Raw genomic sequence first — 18,335 nt, 5'->3', positions numbered from 1 at the left:
AAAAATGGGTGAAACCGTCTTTTGGAGTGTAATCCTCATTGTTTCGCTGGTTGGAAACTCTTTGATCGCAATACTCGTTTATAAAACAGCGACCTTGAGAAAACCCATAAATTATTTGATCGTAAACATGGCCATGTCTGACTTTCTCTTTCCAGTAGTACTGTTCTCCTCACGTCTGGCAGAGTTCCATTCGTTTTTTATTGGTGGTTCTGTTGACCAGGCTATATGTAAGGTTGTACTTCTGTTATCATATGTTTTCTTCAGTGTGTCGATGCAGAGCCTTGTTCTGATCGCAGTGGATCGATTTGTAGCTGTGACATTTCCTCTTCGTTCTCCATTAATCAGTCGTAAGGTGTGTTCCTTTCTTATTCCAGCCACTTGGATCGTTGCTATGGCCGTTTATTCACCAAATATACTCGCCTTAAAACACCCAGGAGGAAGGCAATGTGAAAATCATTTGGGAAAGAACCATTCTCTAGCAGTATACATAGTGTTTCATTACATCCCTCTTGGTCTGTTAGTCAACTTCTACACTCTCATCCTCATCAAACTCAAGAAACAGTCTCTTCCAGGTGAACTTTCAACAATCGCCGAACAACAGCGCACAAGAAGAAACAGGAATGTGCTTAAGATGGCCGTTGCAATAGTGACAGCCTTTTTACTTTGTTGGATTCCTTACAATGTTGGTCATTTAATGCAGATTTTTGCATCGGGTCTCGTGACGTCTTGTATTTTCAAATTATTCCATTACGTTGCTTACTTTTTGATGTGCATAAACTCTGCCCTAAACCCTATCATTTGTGTTACTTTTAGTAGTAATTATCGTCAAGGTCTTAACAGACTTCTGAAATGTTTTGGTACAGTGCTGGACTGACTTGTGAAGTGTATACCGTAATAGAGCCGTAATATTAGCGGCTCCTATATTACTCACTAGCGAGAAACTCACTGAGCAGATCTGAAGAAAAAACAAAGAAAAATCGTCATGGTGAAAGACTAAAACGTAAAATTTTTTGTAATACGCTTTAATTTTAATTCGAATTAAAAGTTTCCCAATGTAAAGAAAATAAGCTTCTCTATAACTGAGTTAGAGGGTATTGCTTTCGTTACGACATCTGCCAATACTTAGATCTTCCGCTCTGTTAATTAAATTTGAACAACGGGGTGGGTCTAATTATAAACTTTAAAGAGTCCTTGGTTCGTGAAGAAGAAGAAAGAGTGGGAAATGAAAGCAAAAAGGAAAGTAAAAACGTTGTTTAGACGGATAGAATAAGGGACAGTTGAACGAGCCATTATATAGAGTTGACTTATTACGAAATTCTCATTTAAAAGGTTTGTAATCTGTTTATTTTGTGAAAGGCCGTGGGCTACTAGTTGAGGAAATTGGTTGTTCACATAGTAAATATTGCTTATTTTTTCTATTATTAATGGCGTCATATTTGATCAAGGACTTCACACACACAATAAGTCAGTTTGTACAACTGAGTTTTATTTCATTGCTTCTACAAAGGGATAACATGATGTCACCACTGAACAAACTAAAACCCTTAACGCCTTTTAACAAAGGAAATAACACCATGTAAGCTCCGATAACTCAAGTGTGCAGTAAAAGTAGTTTGGCTTTCCAACCATTCATTTTTAACCAGTAGAAAATTAAAGAGAAGCGTGGCTTTTATGAATAGAGCGTTTTCACATGACGTCACGCCGGCCATATTGGTGTTCCAAACAATAAAACGGCGGCCATGTTGGTGGGAGTTGATCTCTCTTCTTATGTAGATGCTGGTCACGTGAGTGAAAACGCTCTCTATATAACAAGTTTCCAAATCTCACGAGCTTTTCTAAAAATTAAAGGAAGCGGAAAAAGAAATTTGTTTTACTTGTTAGTTATATCGGAAGCTCACGTTGGTAAAATCAATCATTTTTTGGCTTGGGCAGAAGGTCTCCTGAGTTTCACTTCTTTACTGAATCCTTTAGACAGACCTTTGAATTTGATTCGACGTGATGTTGTCCTGGCAGGATCCATTCCTCTGGGAATGGCCTCTACATGATCACCTCTTTCACCTTGTGGCACAATTTTACCATTCACCCTGACATCACCGATACTGACCTCGACATCTTTTGGGAAAAACACCTGATACATAATAACCAAAGAAAAGATGATGTGGTTTAAGAAATGTTCTGTATGTTGTAGTAAAATAGAAAAAAAAAAGAATTAACTCTAAGCAAGAACTCAAAGAAGATGGCACTCGGTAAGTCACGTGGTCCAGTCCAGTAAGTGTTTGAGATTCTCAAAACGTTGACAAAACGTTTTATTCATTTGTGGCTCTTGGCTTTAACAAATGTGGCTTTCTGATGCCCAGAAAAAGAAAAAGCCCACACTAGCAACATGCGATTAAAATTGAAATAATACAAACATTGACAATGTCTAGAATGCTCCCATTTAAAACCTGGGTATTCATGCCAGACTTGGAGAAGATGAACTGAAAACCGAGGTAAATAATCACCAAGAAATTTTGTTTAAGATTTTATCTTCCATCCAACACTTTTTACTCACTCTACTGTTTTAACGTTGCTTTACCCAATCTTCCCCTGCGTGTGAAAATCACAAATGCTCATTGTAGGAATGAAATACTGACTGCCCTGATGCCCAAACAATCATTACTCCTGCACTAAAGACTAGACCTAAAAACCCTGTTTAGTTTAACTTTATTTGATTTACCACAAAAATACAAATAACGATAAAACAAGACAGTTACACAAAAGCAAATGAAAGTGGCGAGGAAGCCCAAACAGAAACCATGAGGCTTATAGACTGTTGGAGTTCATGTTAGCACTGCAGGCAATTCCTGAACACACTGGTAGAGTTGATGTCAGCGCGCTAAAGGCAATTCCTAAACACACTGGCAGAGTTAATGTCAGCGCTGCAGGTAATTCCTGAACACACTGCTGGAGTTAATGTCAGCACTGCGGGCTAGTCCTATCTTACCTCAGGGTCTGGATGACCACCCCCGCCCCCCTCCCCCCTCTTCCCCCCTTATCTGCAGGTCTGGATCGGCCACTGCTGGAAGAGCTGTGTATCAGCACTGCAGGCTAGTCCTGGTCAGACTGGTACAATGGTTTTCATTTTCATATGCCTACCTCAATATCCTCTGACATGCTGACAGAGTAAAACCGTTGCTGAGCATTGACACGGCTTCCAATCGTCAAAGGTTCACTGATGTTGAAATTTAAATTTGGATACGACACAGAAACGTACACGTTGTCTTCGTCGTCTTCTTCAAACATCACAAGACAAGGGTGCTGTGGGAAAAAAATACACCTCAGCAACTCGGTCACATTTTTATTCGTTTGGTCTTCCGTCTACACCGAAACATTTGGGGTTTTCGGAAACGCTCTTAAAAGTGGAGACGTTTGGAAACCAGAAGTGTATCGTTGGGTGTCCTCAAAGTCTTGGTGTAGGTAATAGAAATCAATGCGAAAATCCATTATTGACGCACAACTTTCAACGCGATTTTTTTGTAATAACGCCTGTATAATCGGCATTCCAGTCCTCGCAATATGCAGGATGTTTGTCACATGAGCCTAGTTTATTGGCCTCAGCTCCCACAAGTCTCCTGTAGCTCCGTGGTAGAGCATCTGGACTAGTCACCAGACAGTCTAAGGTTATTCTCCTGTTGAGAATACTCAGCTTTTTTTCTGAGCCACCTGCGTCACTCTCTGAAACAATCATCATTCTCAATAATGGTGTAGTTTAGATAGTTAAGATAGTTAAAATGCTTTTGAATTGCAAGTGTAGTTTGTTTGTAGAGGTGCTATATGGGGAATATCACTATAATGTTACTGTTATGGTCCCATGTCAGCCCTGTTCTTTACCACTCCTTCCTTTCAGACAGTTAAAGTACTCAATACAAACATCCCGGAATAAGCCATGTCGAAAAAAAATGTTTATAAATTTACCTTAGTAACCCGTCTTACAGGACCAGGAGTGCGAACAGATTTGTCAAAGAATGCATATCCCCACTGAGTGTCGTTTTTTCTTGGGCAGTCATTGATCTTTACTGCGTGAGCTTTATTGTCCTTGTGAATTACTTCGTATACCGGGGGAAAGCCACTTGCTACAAATTGCCCCGCTTGTTGTCCAGGAAACAACTATAAAAGAGAAAAGCAAGCCAAGCCATCTTTGAGCACAAATGCCACCAACCTTTCACTTCAGATCTGCGATTGGTTCCTTGACAAGTTTTTCTTTGGAAAATTCCTATTTTGCGCTCAGTTTTTGATTTACAAAGTTATCGCAATTAGATAAAAAAGTTTACTGCCAGGAAGCCTTGTTGGAAAGAAATATTTGTACGAATTAAATGCGCATCTGTCAAGAAAAAATTGTCAGCCATGCAGTTGTATTGTAGCTAACAACATATGTCAAAGGCCTTTTCCACCAAAAACATGCCAGCTTAATAATAACACTCAGCAGTCAAATTTGCGTTGAATGTGTACATATTTACCTGAATAGTGCTTGGTTTTGTACCCACGATAATTGCGTATTCATAGCCCTTGTTAGTTGGATTTACTCCATGGTCAAGCCATGCTGTTGCATATCTTGCTGAAGTGTCCTTTCTTCCTCTATTGTCCCTGGACGTTTGGAGACTGATTTTAACATTTAGTCCTTGTTCATTCGCTTTAGGAATGTAATAACCATTTCCTGATACAAACGTAACAAAAGCAATGAAATTATCGTCATTACAAGTGTTTGATATATCAGTATGATGACAGTGACCGTAACTAAACTATTTACAAAAAGGACAGTACGTTAACTGAAACATCCAGTAGTGATTGTCAATAGTCGGACAAAAAAATCATACACTGCACCCTTGCTGCGTAGTGTTTTTGTAAGATAGGTTAGCGGCGCTATTGGAATTTGAATTTGATGATATGAGATTGGACTTTTACGTCTACTGCACTGTACTATTGAAAGATATAAGATGATTAAAACAAAAAAATATTTAAAGTTGTCATGTTATCTCCAACAGCGCACGCTTTAGGGCAAACAGGAAACTTCGTTCGCTGTATACTGATTCCGAGAACGATAGATTAGTGAATTTCTCACTCGCGTAATGACAAACATCAAGCCAATAAACAGCCAAGAAAATGGTAATGTGGTCTCGTGGTCATCAGATCCGTTTGCTGTGAACGAAAAATTCCTCGTTATTCCTCAGCCCCTCATCATCGTTACAGATTATTTGCACTAAACAGGACGAAATATGTATGAACACGACAATTACCATTTACATCATACAGAGAGGCTGGCAGTGTTCCGTCAAAGAATGAAGGTTCTCTAGTTACGTCTGTATTGAGAGAGTGCGATGAATCATTTATGCAGATCGATGATGGATTATTTGAATCCAGCAACTTGACTTGAAACAAAGAAGTCTGTCCAGCAAAGAAAAAACAAAAATAAAACTGTTTGTACAATCTCTTTACATGTCTGTAAGGAGAAATTTGTATGCCTCGAAATGTCATTATGGCATTAACTTGCCGAAAAACAGTTCTTTTACTTATCGATAAAATTAACAAAAACATTTTGGGAATAAAAAAAATCCCCGATATTTTTTAATGGCATGTTTTCCATTCAAAAATAAAGTCCAGTTCACAGTGGCGTATCCAGATCTTCAATAGACCATTTTACAGTCATGGACTTAGTACCCTAACCTTCGAACGAATGTGAGGCTGACGGCGACCCTGTTTCGATATCAAACCTCCTTTGCTTTGTTATGGAAATTGTCCTTGAAGAATACTTGTTAGAATAAGAATAACTTGAGTTACATGATAAAGTAGAAAGGTTTGTATCAAAACAAGGTCAACGCGGTCAGCCTCGCTTCCACCCATAACTGTAAAATGGGCTATTAAGGGGAGGAGGGGCGGTGATCCAGACCCTAAGATAAGGGGGTGGGGGGGGGGGGGGCGGGTTTCAATAGTTTGCTCTTAAACTGAGGGGGATCCTGGATCCGCCACTGGTTTAGACCCCGAACTTTTCATGGGCCGAACCTAAGTACTTGAAAAGTTCGACGTTTGAATCAGTTAGGAACGCCTATTCAAATTTGGAACGGCTCAGCCGTTCTATCCGCCTAGCCCAGCTGGGAATTTCGACTTTGGAACGGCTTTGATTCAGACGCCGAATTTTTCCTGTGCCGAACCTAATGCATAAATTATTATAAAGTATTTGGCGAGCAGTTTGACCGCAATGAGCATTTTTCTCCTTTTTGAATTTAGTTCGACTGGAATTACGATCGGCGACTGAATCAATTCAGCCGATCTAAATCATTTGGCTCGGCCTTAATTCGAGTTAGGTTTGGTTCATAAAAAGTTTTTAAACGCTTCGCAAATACCTACTTTTTCATTAATTTTTTCTTTGGTAATTAAGTCATACTCCGATCTGAAGGTATTCGGTAGCCTTAAATTAAATTATTTTTGAAGAAGTAAGAATTCTGGTTCTCATGAAAAATGAGAACCCTCAAGCGAGGTCGCCTTTAGGATCAAGGAAGGATAAACGATGTCCAGGCCACACTTTTGTTTAACCGCTACTGTTTTGTGTAGTTTCCATTGGAAGCTTTGAAAATAAATAAATTAATCAGTAGAGAAATAAAGGAAATGCTTCTTTTGTAATAAAAATGATACCTGAGTGATGTGCGAGTTGCTACCCGAAGAGGAAATACCAGAGCCAAGACAGATTGTAAGATTATCGGCAAAGAAGACGCTCTTCTTAAATGTGAACTCGATGTTGTTTTGATAGGCACCATCATCCCAGTCGTAGTCAGGTTGAGTAAACTCCATTGAAAACATTCCTGTAGAGTAGTCTCCACTACCTACCAATCTAACTCCGCCAGCAAGTTTCTTAGGTTGATAATATCTATAAGTGACGATAAGTGAAGGTATTCGTTAGCCTTGTAAAACTATTGATTTGACCGTATAGAAATGTCAAGTCGCTCTTAACGGACACGTCTACAAGACTTGGTAAAACGAACACCTGCCTTTCTTTACTCCCTTCATTCGTCTCTCTTTGAGACGGACATCACTCTTAAACGTGCACTTTGCGCATGCATCAAAGGTGTCCGTCCTAGAGAGTGGGTTGACTGTATTTTACACCCAAAAGATATCTTTAGGCCCATAATGCAACATGTGCCTTTATTTGCTAGCCTAGCGCCCTCCTTTTCTGGTTTTCATGTGATTTCAGAAAATAAATGATGTCTTCAAATTAACCTCAAATTCTTTTAAATTATCCTACTTGTCAAAGGGACTCTTTTGGAAGGCTAAAACGTGTTTGATTTATGGTATTTTTCAGTAAACAGTTTTTGAGAATCTTACGATGATAAGCTACTACAGTGTAGTAAGGGCATTGTCATGTGCGTAACTCGTTTTACGCATAAAGCCAGTCACGTGGTACACAGACTAAGAAAGGCTGGAGTGTTTCCTTGCGAGTTTTCTGAGATCTGATTTTAGTAAATGCTCTTTGACTCTTTTAGTTGCCATGTGATCAGATCTAAACTGTGATTGACCTGTCAACTACCCGATTATAGGTGGTGAAAACTAAACAAAATAAAAACCTGCGGTTTCCGCTGACCAAGTCTGCGAGCGGCAATTTGATAGTGGTTGTACCCGGATGTCGTGTCCAGTCCCAGCCGTTGTCGATGTCGAGAGTTTTAAGAGACGCCTCGCTGTTCGCAACAAGAAGCGCGCCGTGACTCTGGTATATTCCATACACGTTTTGGTTGCCCGATGCCTCAAAATCCCAAACAAAGCTGTTAAATCCTTTAACAGAGACTGCCCAATCAAATCGTCGGTGGACGACAAAGGCCCCGTAATTAAGTGCCCATAATCCCTTAGGAGAGGCTTCTGCTTCGATACTCATGGTCATTGCCTTGCTTTTAATTTCTTCCATGATATTTATAGAGCCAAGTGAATTCAAGTAATAAATTGAAGTGAAAATTGTTCCGTCAGCCAAGTAGTCATTGACACTACTTTCACCTGCAGCGGAAAGATACAACTGGGATTGCTTCACTCACCTCTTTAATAGAGTCAGCCTTAAAGCTAGTTTTGGCAATGATATATTAGGCAAAATTAGGACCAACTGCTGTATTGAAATGCTTTTACTTGATTAGTGTGGGAACACACCTTCGTGAATGTTGATTTTCTGACCCAAGGAATGATACCGTCTCTGCTTATCCTAAATTGTTGAAAATTATGCTAACATATGGGGGAACGTTAAGAGAGAATCTGTTACCTACTCCACAATAAAGAAATATTGCATTCATTTCACATCATAGTATATTAAAGAATTTAAAAGGCACCAGTACTTGTGTCAAATAGCCGCAAGAAAGGCTTGACGTTTTTACTGTCAATGGCGACAATTTCTCCTAGGGATCCATCACTGTTGAAATTTGGAGCAGTCGCAGCGTAATAGGCAAAACCAGGGAAATTTTTGGCCAGAATTGCACGAGTAAATCCTGGAAATCGGCCTCCAACACTGTTCGGTGAGGAATACTTGACTGAAACGACCCTCATGATCTCCAGTCCTTTCTTTATATTTTGCATTGTCTCGGCACCTTTAAATAAAACATAGTACACCTTTAATTCTGAGATAACTTTGGATAAAAGAAATTATATGGTATCGTTAGAACTCGCTTGTTTATTAATCATAACATTCCAAACCGTGCCATTATTATAGGAAGTACCAGTTACGCTGTTCGCGTAAATACATTAACGCTGATAACGTCATAGCCTTTTGTCTAATCTCGTGAATAAAATTCAAGACATTCTCATTAAGAGAATGCCAAGTGTTATTTTAAGGTGGTTCAACGCGTTTGACAGGTTTCCTAGTCGTTTTCAAGTCGATAACCGTCTAGAGGTTTTTTCTTGGTCTATTACGTCATTTGCGTTAATATATTAGTTTACCCCGCACGTTAATGAGATTCCCGCAATAAAAAGCGGTGTAACCGGTCCGCCCTATACTACTAACTCCGCCTCTGGCAATGTTGACATTCAGTTTTAATATCCTTGTAGACCAGTAGCTTCGAACATTTGCTACTCAATATTGCTACTTGTGATATTTTTTTCTCACCCAAAGCAAATGTCGTCCCGCTGAGTAGATATTGGATGAGTGCTCCCTTGTGCACGGCGTGTGGTGTATAGGCAGACGCGTAGTAGCTATTATGATGAAATCCAAGGAAATCAGGCTTTAGGACACCTGCAAATCCTTCATTAGGTGACAGAGCGTTAGCGTACCAACGAAGAAGCGCTTCCATGTCGCGGATTTTTGCTTGTTGTTCTGCTGTTGTAGAGGAAGGCATCATAAGAACAGCAAACAAACTGTGAATAAAAAGAATAAAAATTAGATGCGTGTAATTTAACAGCTACACAAGACGAAGGAGTTGAGGCTAAGAATAAGATATTTTGGACATTAGGCTCGGGCTAGGCTACACACAATTCGGTTTGTGGTCAGTAGACCAAAACATGGCCAAAAAATTTCCATATTGGTTCCATGTCAGGGCGTAAAGCAGGTTTCAATTTCTTGGTGAAAAATTAGGGATACTGGTGTGGATAGAAAGTAAACATGGAATCTCTACTGAGACAATACGTCACCAGTTCATGGACCTTGGGTGGGGCAGTTACTGGCTTTTACTGTACTTGGATCAGCAAGATGTGAGTGATTGTTCATTGGTATAAAAACTGTATTGTGAATACCCTGTAAAAATATCGGCCGAAGGCATCAAGGCAGTTAATAAAAAAAAGCTTAGTAGCTTTGGCGTGCTGATTTGTGCTAGAGGAGAGGGAGGCAAAACCTAGTTTGCAACCTACCGCCAAAATGAAATGGTTCTCATTCGATCAGCAGTTGTTCCGGCGTACTCAAATGGATCTTGATATACTTCTCCAAACTCATTGTACCACTTCATAGTCGCGACATAATTCTCCTTTTTTCCTGCTTCTTGCAGAACTTCCTTCAATAAATACACTGAATTCATGTAGCCCGCACCTGCATTGTTCATTTCGTGGTCCAAGGATCCAATTGCGCTGCCCTCAGTAAAACCTTGCTCGTAAAAAAAAAATAATGTTTACACATGAAACACTTTATAGGAGGAAAAGTGTGGGTATACGTTTATGTGGTGAAGTGGCGGATAAGATAACCCTTTAATCGTGCAGGTAACTGTTTTGAATTTAGTGGTTCTTTTTTGGTAGTGCTTGTGTTCTATGTATGTGTGAAGTAAGCATGATGATTCAGATATTATGTCATGTTCCCAGAAAAGACCATTTTCTTATGTTGTATAGCCTTTAAACTTGCACTTGGAAGAGGTAGCGGTTACCAGTGAGACTTTTTTTTGTGAGTTTCGTGTATAATAGAAAATATATAAAGCGATATGTAGGACTGTCTTTTCCCCGTAGTCATCCTGCTATGTTAATGTTGTTACTTATTTAAAGTGTCAAACACTTGAAAATTGAACCATTTATTAATTCAATCGTTGATAACAGATCCTGAAACTCTAAATTTTATAGGATTTTACTCAACTCAATATATCTTGTAGTTCTGACCAGGTGCTAAATTACAACTTCTTGCTAGTGGCATAACATAAGCAATCACTCAAAAAATAACTTTGTAATGAAAGGAACATTTTTGCATTTTCAAACCAACCAACCTTGATCCTCAATGTAATCAAGAAGAAGCATCAATCGTTGTTTCCGCTTAGTGTTAAGAGTACTGATGGCTTCCTTGACTTTCATCGCAGAATATGGCGTCGTTGCGCCCAAAGCGGTAGTAAAGGTCTGTTGCTCACCTGAATTGCCACCTGCTATCCTCTGAAATAAGTTGATAACATTCAATCCTAATGGTTCGTCTCAGTACTATAGACCACATATTTGCTCGTGTTTCATAGACCTATTCGGTTAACTCAATGTTGTATCCAATTCAAATCTCCTGGGATTAAGATTCTTTGTGTATTGATTTGCATTATAATGTGGCATTCACATTTAAATGATATGGAAACCCCTCAAACAAAACGTTTTACTCCAAAGGGTTTGAATTGGGTACAACATTGAGTCAGCCGAATAGGTCTATTCTAAGAGTTCCTTTTAAAATGGGTATAAATATGTCTTGATATGTTGTCAGGATTCAAATATAGACTGTATTACCCGACAATTCTTCGATGAACCAAGATTACAAAAAAAAGTGTTTTCGAAAGAACTGAGGTTAAAATGAAGGGTCACAATCACTAATATAAGAGCTAAAAAATGTGTGGAGACGGAAATGGAGAGGATTTTCAACGGAATGATGTCATTTTGATGTTTCGTTTTGTTATCTGTTTGTTTTTCAAACTTTTAAAAGCATCTCCATGTCATGTTGACATGTTTTCATGTCACCTGTTGGAAGTACCTCCACCGAACTCTTCATACCTTAACAGCTGCGTTAAAAACGCTGGTATCTCCATTCAGGTTAGTCACCTCTGCAGAGGCTACAGCGTCCACGTCATTGGTTCGTGATCTCACGTGATAATCCAGCGCCAGCGGAAGAAGAACTTTCTCCACGACATAACCAAATTTTTCGTCGTCATATTCCGATTCGTCAGAATAGAGCGGGGTGCCTACAGGGTGGATTACGAGAGTCTTCACCAGTTATATTCTTATAGTTAGTGTAAAGTATTCAATTAGTAGGAATTTTCTTATTTTGATGGATCATTATTTGCTTCAGATAAGTTCGCTGGCGGGCATATTTTGCAGCTTTACTTTAGATCTTACCTGTGATAATACCATCTGTATTATTGACAACATTCAGTGAAGCAAACTTTGTGAGTGCATCGTTCACGTCGCCTTGAAGCGAATTCCATCGTTTCTGTACGTTTCCTGTAAAATTAACTGAGGCCTGTGACTGCTTCACGAACCAATTGTCCAATCTCTTCTCGATCAAGGTCAGGTTAGATATTTGTTCCATACTGGGAGTTGTGCCAGTGTCTATAGCTGTTGGAGTTGCCTTGTGATGCAAAATGTTTCGTGTTAAAGATATCGCTAAACCTTCACAGGCAACCAGGCTAACCCACAGGCCGCTCCTCTTTAGCGACCGGCCTTTCTTTTTACGTAGTCTTTTTGTGTTCATTATGATATCTCATTCTCGTTCCCTCGCGAAATTCGAATTACAAGAGCACATAAGATGGAAAGAAACAGTTTTGAAAAGCAAAAGTAGTTTATAACTACTTAACCGCCTTGCGCTAACCTCTAGCGCTCTTTATCTCGGCTCTCTCTCTATTTCCCGAGCAGAGAATTTGCTTGTATGAAAGATAGATACAATGATAAAATGACAAACCTTAAATAAAAGAAGTACTGAATAAACAAAACTAACCTGACTCCATCGGTACGTTTGCTGCCAGAAATTATTTGGACTGTACAGGTCTGGGTCGAGTGTTGGAACAACCTTATCACGTGACTGCCTGGCTAAGTTTCCGACCAATCGAATAAGATCAAAGTACAATGGATGAGTGGTCTCTGAAGTTGTTGGAGCAGTTATCTTCATGGAGTTCATGTTAGCTCCACCATTCAAAAGACCTTCATCGTAACTAACCCACACTGCACGCCAGCCCTAGAAACATTTCAATACAAAACAGCTGTCTTTGTCATCGCCATAATAAATTTTCACCGATCGGTAATAGTTATATTCTTAGAAAAAAAAGAATAAATAGTTAAATGAATACTTACATTTTTGGACGGGACACAACTTACAAAAACACAAAGAGTAAATTATTCTTTTGAAAGAACGCTTACTTTTCATTGATTTTCATTTTGGAGCAAATTGCCACAGTCATTGCGAAAAGGAAGAATTCATAAATACCTTGAAGTTTAGAGTGATATTGAATTGTGAAACGGTTTTTGCTGAGTTGGAAAAAGAGACCGTCAGATGCTCTCCTGCTGCGCGTTTGTAAGGATTGTAAAGCCACAATTTAATTCCACCTCTACTACGCTCGGATCCACTGATCTGCGGCTGTTCAAAAGAAAAGAAAATCATGTCACAATGTAATAAAACATTTATACCAGAATGAGAGTGCCAAGAAACTTAAACATTTTACTGAGTTGGGCGTGTTTGGTTATCAACTTTATTAACAGGGGCGGATCTAGGGGGAGGGTGCAGGGGGTGCGCACCCCTCCCTGAGATGACCTGCGGTTTTCTAATACAACTGGTATTCTGCAAAAAAAAAATCTATGTGGTTTATTGGTGTTGAAGTAGAGCAAGAGACGAGTGCACCCCCTCCTAAAAAAGATCGTCGATCCGCCCCTGTTTAAGCTATTTCCACGAACATATACAGTATGTATGTTTTGTTCAACCTGTGCTTGGTTCAAATTTTACTTCATTTCTTTATTTTTGGGTATGGTATTGTATGTTGAAAGTTTGATGCAAGGAAAATAAAAACTTAGACCAAGGATAACTTTGCACCACAACATTAACAGCATTGCAAACAGATTTGAAATAAGAGATATACGAGAGTAAAAACGTCACCATTTTCGCACAATAACAACGTAAATACTGGAGTTCTTTGCTTGGCTATTGATAGGTATTTGGGACACAATACTGCAGTTTGAAAACAAAGAAAAATACTGTAAAATTCCGAAAGTAAGCCCCTCCATGTTTAAGCCCCTCCAAATATAAGCCCCCCCCCCCCAAACCGGTAACGCAAAAACCCGCCTTTAAATCGCCCCTCCAAATATAGCCCCCCCGCAGGCTTGTACTTGGAAAATTGCCCTCAAATACAAAGTAAAACAAAGCAAAAACGTTAAATTTACTTCCAACTATAAGGCTAGCCCAATCTATATTGAAACGAAAATTTTTCTCCGTAGATAAGCGCCTCCGAAAATAAGCCCCTCCAAAAATAAACCCCTAAAAAGAGCCTTTGAAAATTATAAGCCCCTGGGCATAATTTCAGAATTTAACGGTATGATTAGATCTAGATTAATTGGACAGGTTGAATGTCTATTCTACCGGCCAGTTTCAATCATATGTTTCTGACTGCCTATTCACAATTTCACTATGGCTATCCCAACAGCCGTCTAAACCGTTCTTAGATAGCATGTGCTTCATATATAATTAGACTTACAGAAATTGTATGTGTGAATTCATTGCCACTAGTCCATGTCCACTTCATAGAATGTGTACCGTCCTTATAATGAGTTGAAGAACGTTCCAGTGTAGATGATGATGAAGCACTAAAGGCCATCAAGTGATCAGCATTCTCAAATGTATAAACTGCAGAATAAAATGGTGAGATCTGATATAAAAAAGACTTGTAATACTTTTAACATGAAGTAGTTAGTTCCTAGTCAGTTCTTATTCAGTTGTACAACACAGAGTCCAAAAACCAATAAAAAGTTTTTTTTGTGAATAACGTCTTTAAGAAAATGGCCTCAATTAATTATAAAGAAAATATTATGGTAGGAAAATAAGCCGAAAATGTTGGCTTCGCGTTGCAATTAAATCACCCATTAATGATTATATGTGAAGAAAATTCATCATTATAAATACCATTAATTTGATCTTGCCATCACTGAAATTTAATCTTGTTAGCCCAGTCACATAAGGTTTGCACTTGTCTATGACATCAACGAAATGTATATCTTCGAGTTGTAGATTATTGTTAAAAATCCTAGCCAAGGGAAGGCTTTCCAGAAAGCGGAAGCGTTTAGTTAATTGTCAAATGAAGAGTTTGACTGCTTGAAAAGGAGCCTCTGACTATAAAATCAACTGCCATTTCAACCTGTTCGGACGCTTGAGGACAAAGTCAAAGTCAAAAGCGCTGTCGCGGTCCTACGCCATGAGCCCTTGCCCTTCCTTCCTCAGTGCCACGCACAGTGAGCGAAATCGTAAAATGATCAAAAACAGAAGGGCCTGGTCGTGGTCTACAGAAAAAAAGGAAAGGAAGTAAAGAAGGCGTTACCTGTTCTCTGAGCTTGAATGTTCCGCAGGAAAAGGACAATGAAAATCACCAAAGAATGAAGCCACAATTGCCCCATTGCACCTGTTAAAGTAGTAAAGGTTACTATTAATTCACTTTAAACAGATGACTATCTTGTATAGTAATTAACTAAATGAACATGCACAGTGCGGATTTTTAAGGTTATCAGGAGGCCTACGAGCAAACGACAATAAATCATAAAATGGTTTTAAACATGGATACCTACAAAACATATTGTCTTAACTAAGAAAAATATGGCAATTTCAGCTCGTTACTAAACATGGCTGTAGTCTTATCGCTAGTCAAGGCATTATTCACCTCATTTCAACTTAGCAAGGGGAATGGAATCCTAAAGCACCTAGGATGCCGACAGTTATATATCCAACGGACTAAATAAAAAGAGGTTTACTGCGATTTTTTGGGCTTGAAGACTACTCGCTATTAACATTTAGACTTCAAGACCAGAATAAGATAGAACCAGCAGGTGTTGAAAAACTTTCTTGAACCCGTATATATTTAATGGCTAAGTAAAAAGAATGAAGTATTCAGCTAGATAACGGTCGTTTACCCTTTATATATTTTTCTGTTAGTTACTTCTTCAACGGAAAGAATATTTGTTGTAATAAATTGATAAAAAATTAAATAATTAATCAAATGGAGCTGTCGCAAGAAAAAGGTACGAGGATAAACTCATGCATGACGAGATGTCCTTTGAATCACTATTCTTCCAATTTTCTTGTTTTAAACTACCATTTGTTACTTTCAAAGGACTTTAACTTCAACAAGTTGTTTTAATACCAATTTTGAATGGGCCCCTTCTTCCTTTTAAGACTATTTTCCAAATGAAATTGCACAATCTAAATTGTAAATCAAACTTTACCCCCTTTTTTATAATTATTCTCCTTTGTAAAAACAGAAACAGCTGAAATGCAGGGGGCCGCTATCCGTATTTAACCCAAAATTCTTGGTCTTTAAGTTTTGAAAACGTATGGTTTAACATTGTGTCACCTTTTCTATGGTAAAGAATGAAGCCAATTTTTTTTTGCTGTTGTTGTTGAAAAATTGTCTTGACTCTAATCCCAGGCATCTAGTAAGAAACATTTTGAGGAGGGAACAATCTAGGATATGCTATATTTCTTTGCGGTCATCAATAAAAGTGTCAAACAAAGTCTTTAACCTTGTTTGAATCTATTGTTAGTCTGATTGGCTATATTTGGTCAACAATTTAGAATAAACGATGTCTGATAAATTTATGGTCTATCTTCACGTGCTGCTATCCTTAAGTGCCTGCATGGGTTCTTTTGTGCCGTGGAATGTGAGCGTGAGTGTAAAAATAATTGACAATTTTACCTGAAATCTTCGGGCAGTCCTGTTGCGTTCAACTTCCTCAGGAAAAATTTGAACTGAACGTTTTTCCTCTACACTGGTATTTAAATTGGTACATTAATGATTAATCAAGTGATTATTGTTTCGCTTCAGTAGTCGTTAATATATGCCTGACTATTCAGACTTAACGTTGAAAGGAATGCAGTCGACTTCTAAAAGGCCAAAATAATTGTCTTTGAAAACCTCGCGGTATATTTCATCTGAACATCTGATCTCTCAAGAAATACAATCAATCAGAGGATATAGTTTTCATAGAAAATCTCGATATATAGTGACTCTTTCCTATCATTTTGGAAAAGAGTATTCATTTTTAATCAGCTCATATTTTTTTGATTTTGTAGACTTAACAGGTTCCATAGGGCACGACAAAGCTTTTGTTCAATTCCTAAGAAAACCTCTTGCAAGTTGATTGGTTAATAGTTCTTAAAAAAAATTCTTTTGTTCTTTTAATTTTTATGACATTTGACATGTCCGGCGAAGCGAAACCAGATTCTTATTCATCCAAAGAAGAAACCGTGAATCAGTTTTGAGGTAATTGTTTCTGGTATTTAATTTCAACGCCAGAAAAATTCCCAACAACGAAAAGATCTCATGAGGCGACCTTCACTTCTTCAAAAAAGCAACCGTTTGTAGAATTTCTACGATTGGAAAATTTGGGAAGGTTTGCGAGTCAACATGCTTTGTAAACCTTCACTCGTGACTTTTGAAGTGTTGTCTTAGTACATTTCCAACGTAGCAACAAAAAAGGCATGATAGTGGCTTGCTTTTTCACCCTGAGATCTATAGATACTTTCTTTCATATTAATCAGAATAAGTTCCATGTAAAATAGATACCTTATGTGTGCTCTTTGATGAAATAATTCTAGGACGTCCCAGGGTTATTTTGTGTTGCTTTTTTCGATCGGACAATACGTCCACAGTCCACACTTTTAAACGTATCACCATTCTGAGTTTCAACAGAAATCTCCCCATGTTTGGTTGATAATTTTTTGCCCTCCCTCAGTTAACTAAAGTGATTTTGACTTTTTTAAGACCCTTTTGTATTGCCCTTGTTAATTTACCTCTATCATCCATCATTTACTTACTTTACTGAAAATTCCTAGTAGTATATGGCGCACCGGTTAGGCCGTTTTCTTGCGGTGGAATCTCATTAAGATAAGGTCACGTGCTAGTTTTAGGTTTTTTTAAACCAGTCTGTTATATATAGATCAATGATGTAACTTGTAGGGATCATGTCCTTATTTGGTCACGATGATTTCATAGTTTATGCAAATTGGTCACGTCACACATTTATTTGCTCCTGAAGCCACCTGTGACTCAAAATCACTGAACCGTAAGGTAATTATACAAGTTCTCTTTCCTGTCGCTTTCATTGTCCAAATGAATGCAGACAACGAATTTTTCCTGTTTCGGTGCACTGATTCTTGGCGCAAAAACTATGCATATTGACGAGGACGAAGACAAACTAGCAAAAAACACAACTTTTTACTCTTCTTTATCTACTTTCGATACCTCTGCATTTCAAATATTTCCCTCCTCTTCTATTTTTTTGCTTTTTCTAACAACACCACCACCCAAATTCTGTTGTTCTCCTCCTCCTCCTCCTCCTCCTCCTCCTCCTTCTCATTTCAATTGTTCTTCCCCCCTTCCATAACTATTTTTAATTATTGAGTCTCCATTTTAAAGAAGGAAATGAATGGCTGATCGATGTCGCATAGAAGGGCGTGTTCGATTCGCCGTATTTCGGAATACAAAAATGGAATAAAGTCTAGAAATCACTTGTTTTGCCTTTCATTGTATTGTGCAATGTTTACAAAACTGCTTGAAGTAAATTATTGCGATCTATATAAAAATTAAATGGTTCAAGGAGAGGTTTGTAACGAAGCGTTTGCGTATTCTTATATCGGAATACGTCTGCCGATCAATCTAACGTACCCTAAAAGTAAACTTAAATATTCTTGAATTTGTAAAACAAGAAAT

General features: G+C 38.4%; 2 protein-coding genes across 2 annotated transcripts; one reads left to right on the top strand and one right to left on the bottom strand.

The window, feature by feature from the left end:
- Positions 1 to 127: 127 nt before the first annotated feature.
- Positions 128 to 874, top strand: LOC140927310 (RYamide receptor-like). Its single transcript, XM_073376969.1, has one exon. The coding sequence runs from the start codon at positions 128 to 130 to the stop codon at positions 872 to 874; it is 747 nt and encodes a 248-aa protein (XP_073233070.1).
- A 958-nt stretch (positions 875 to 1,832) lies between these two features.
- Positions 1,833 to 16,356, bottom strand: LOC140933405 (chondroitin sulfate ABC exolyase-like). The gene is made up of 18 exons (XM_073382961.1): positions 16,320 to 16,356; positions 14,952 to 15,032; positions 14,115 to 14,263; positions 12,857 to 13,006; positions 12,371 to 12,607; positions 11,773 to 12,004; positions 11,431 to 11,618; positions 10,677 to 10,836; positions 9,844 to 10,072; positions 9,107 to 9,354; positions 8,343 to 8,591; positions 7,593 to 8,013; positions 6,667 to 6,898; positions 5,274 to 5,421; positions 4,497 to 4,693; positions 3,955 to 4,146; positions 3,136 to 3,297; positions 1,833 to 2,128 (listed from the first exon to the last, which is right to left on the bottom strand). Exons 2-18 carry the CDS (start codon positions 15,025 to 15,027, stop codon positions 1,913 to 1,915), a joined length of 3,486 nt encoding a protein of 1,161 aa, XP_073239062.1. The 5' UTR covers positions 15,028 to 15,032; positions 16,320 to 16,356; the 3' UTR covers positions 1,833 to 1,912.
- Positions 16,357 to 18,335: the final 1,979 nt, after the last annotated feature.

The sequence above is a fragment of the Porites lutea genome, chromosome 1, assembly GCF_958299795.1.
Source record: "Porites lutea chromosome 1, jaPorLute2.1, whole genome shotgun sequence".
NCBI classification, from domain to species: domain Eukaryota; kingdom Metazoa; phylum Cnidaria; class Anthozoa; order Scleractinia; family Poritidae; genus Porites; species Porites lutea.
The sequence above is the reverse complement of the archived record's forward strand: the minus strand, read 5'-3'. Positions and strand labels throughout refer to the sequence as shown.

Coding starts and splice junctions, on each gene's coding strand:
- LOC140927310 (XM_073376969.1), top strand. CDS start 128: ATGGCCATGTCTGACTTTCTCTTTCCAGTAGTACTGTTCTCCTCACGT.
- LOC140933405 (XM_073382961.1), bottom strand. CDS start 15,027: ATGGGGCAATTGTGGCTTCATTCTTTGGTGATTTTCATTGTCCTTTTC. Junction 14,264..14,951: donor CATTCAAGCTCAGAGAACAG/GTAACGCCTTCT, acceptor TTTATTCTGCAG/TTTATACATTTGAGAATGCT. Junction 4,694..5,273: donor CTCTCTGTATGATGTAAATG/GTAATTGTCGTG, acceptor CGTTTGTATCAG/GAAATGGTTATTACATTCCT.